General features: G+C 46.8%; 1 protein-coding gene across 1 annotated transcript in view; it reads right to left on the bottom strand.

The window, feature by feature from the left end:
* The window catches only part of Hddc2 (HD domain containing 2), a 12129-nt gene extending 10721 nt beyond the window's left edge, over nucleotides 1-1408 (bottom strand). The window contains exon 1 of the mRNA XM_023714260.1: nucleotides 1306-1408. Coding sequence (XP_023570028.1) covers nucleotides 1306-1380 — 75 coding nt within the window. The 5' untranslated portion in view covers nucleotides 1381-1408. The remainder of the gene's footprint in view (nucleotides 1-1305) is intronic.
* Nucleotides 1409-1858: the final 450 nt, after the last annotated feature.

The following is a 1858-nucleotide window of genomic DNA, read 5'->3' on the forward strand; positions in this document are numbered from 1 at the left end:
CGAGCTTCACAATGATTTGCCACCTTTTCCCTCTAGGTCCTGGTCATCACACCACCCTTCTGCTCAGGAGTCAGCTGCTTTCTGTTACTCAGACTCTCAAAAAGGGGTTTTCTTTTGCGGTGAACCGCTGTGAACCAGGAATTCTTAACTTTTGAATTCAAGACCCATGGAGGGAAACAGTGCCTTAGATCTTTCCTTTTTCCCTTGAGGATGGCCAGCCTATATTTTGAACCTATATTTTGGTGGGAAGTGAAATACATCCCTTACACTACTCCTCTGCTCCAATAATTTAGGGTGAGTTAGAATTTCTAAATTAACTCTAGTTCTTGAAGGATCTTCTTGCCTCTAGAGAAGCAAAACTTGTGTTCACTCACTCAGCTCTGAAAATCCCTGTGTAAGGCCACCTGCCCGTAACCTGTCTCAGTGAAGGCTTCCTTCCTCAGCACCTTAGGAGCCTCGAAGGCCTGTAATAAAAGGAGCATCCAGGGATCCCTGGACTCAAACTCCACTTCTCAGAATTAAGTCGTCCTGATTTTCCAGCCTCTGACTCCAAAGTGTCTCCTTGGGTCTCAGGCTTTGGGTTTATAACTCATATCAACCTTGATTTAGTATTTTTCAACATTATTCATTTCTTAGTAATATAAATGTTTTGTTCTGCTTAATTTCTAAGCACTCAGTAAAAAAAACTTGGAATTTACTCAATAAGTGCAATATGGATTACACTTAAGATCTAGAGAGTTTCTCTCCCAGCAGCTTCATTAATGTGCAGTTTCCACAGACTTGCTTTCGGTCCAGCAAGTCCCATGGCTCTAACGAAAGCCCTCTCTGCCTCTGTCCAGTTACTAGCGAGAGCCGAAAGCACCAGGACTGTCGTGTCACAGCTGGCAAACTTTCCCACTCTTAACCAGGCTGAAATAAGCAAAAACCAAGAAACCATCTTTCACTACTGATTACTCCAGGAAGTCCCTGATCCTGGAAGAATCCATGCTGCCCGGAAAAAGTCAGCACGAATTGCTTATTCGCGAAGCTTCCTAGAGCTTCTCTGAGACCTGCCTTATCACTCCTACCAATTCAAAGCTACCAAGCCCTAAACTCCATCAGTCCTGCGAGGTGCCTCTCACCTTGTCAGGTGGATTTCAATGTCCTCTAGCCAGGCCCGGCAAGGCCAAGCATGTCCTCCCTGGTCCTGAGACCCCACAAGGACTGTGCAGGTGACTTCCGCCCTCACTGCGTAGCCCAGCGCACTTGGCGTTGGTTCAGCAAAGGTTTCCCAGGTGGCTGCTACAGAAAACAATCACCACTGACCTCTTCTCGCCTATGCTTTTCTTCTTTGGGAACATTATCGGCGGGCGCTATGTCCCCAACGATGCACTCTGCCATGTCGTGAACCAGGGCCAAGCGAATACACCTGACCAGGCAAGAAATGGTGGGAACAATTACACAGAGTTACATTCACCACAAGTTCCTTCTCTGGATTATTTTCAAGTTATAGAGGGATTTACTTGCTTTACAGCCACAGAATCATTTAATGTATTTGGTACAGGTCTCACTATGCAGCTCGAACTCGTAGAGATCCTCCTGTTGTCAGCCTCCCCAGTGCTGGGATTACAGGCGTGCACGTGCACGCCAGGACTCGGTTCCCAGCTCAGCACGCCTGGGGGGAGCATTCGGATGTGGTACACAGAATCATTTAATGAAGTATTTTCTGAAGCAACTATATTCCCCCAGCCTACAGTTCTGAGCCCAAACTGCCCACAAGCAAGTGTCCCACACAGCGCGGGAGTGTAAGAGGGAGACTGTACTACCTGTTGCCCTGTAGTCTGATTCCCCAATCTCACTTTTTTTTTTTTCTGTATTT

This window comes from Octodon degus, unplaced genomic scaffold (genome assembly GCF_000260255.1).
Source record: "Octodon degus isolate 3935 unplaced genomic scaffold, OctDeg1.0 scaffold00034, whole genome shotgun sequence".
Taxonomy (NCBI): domain Eukaryota; kingdom Metazoa; phylum Chordata; class Mammalia; order Rodentia; family Octodontidae; genus Octodon; species Octodon degus.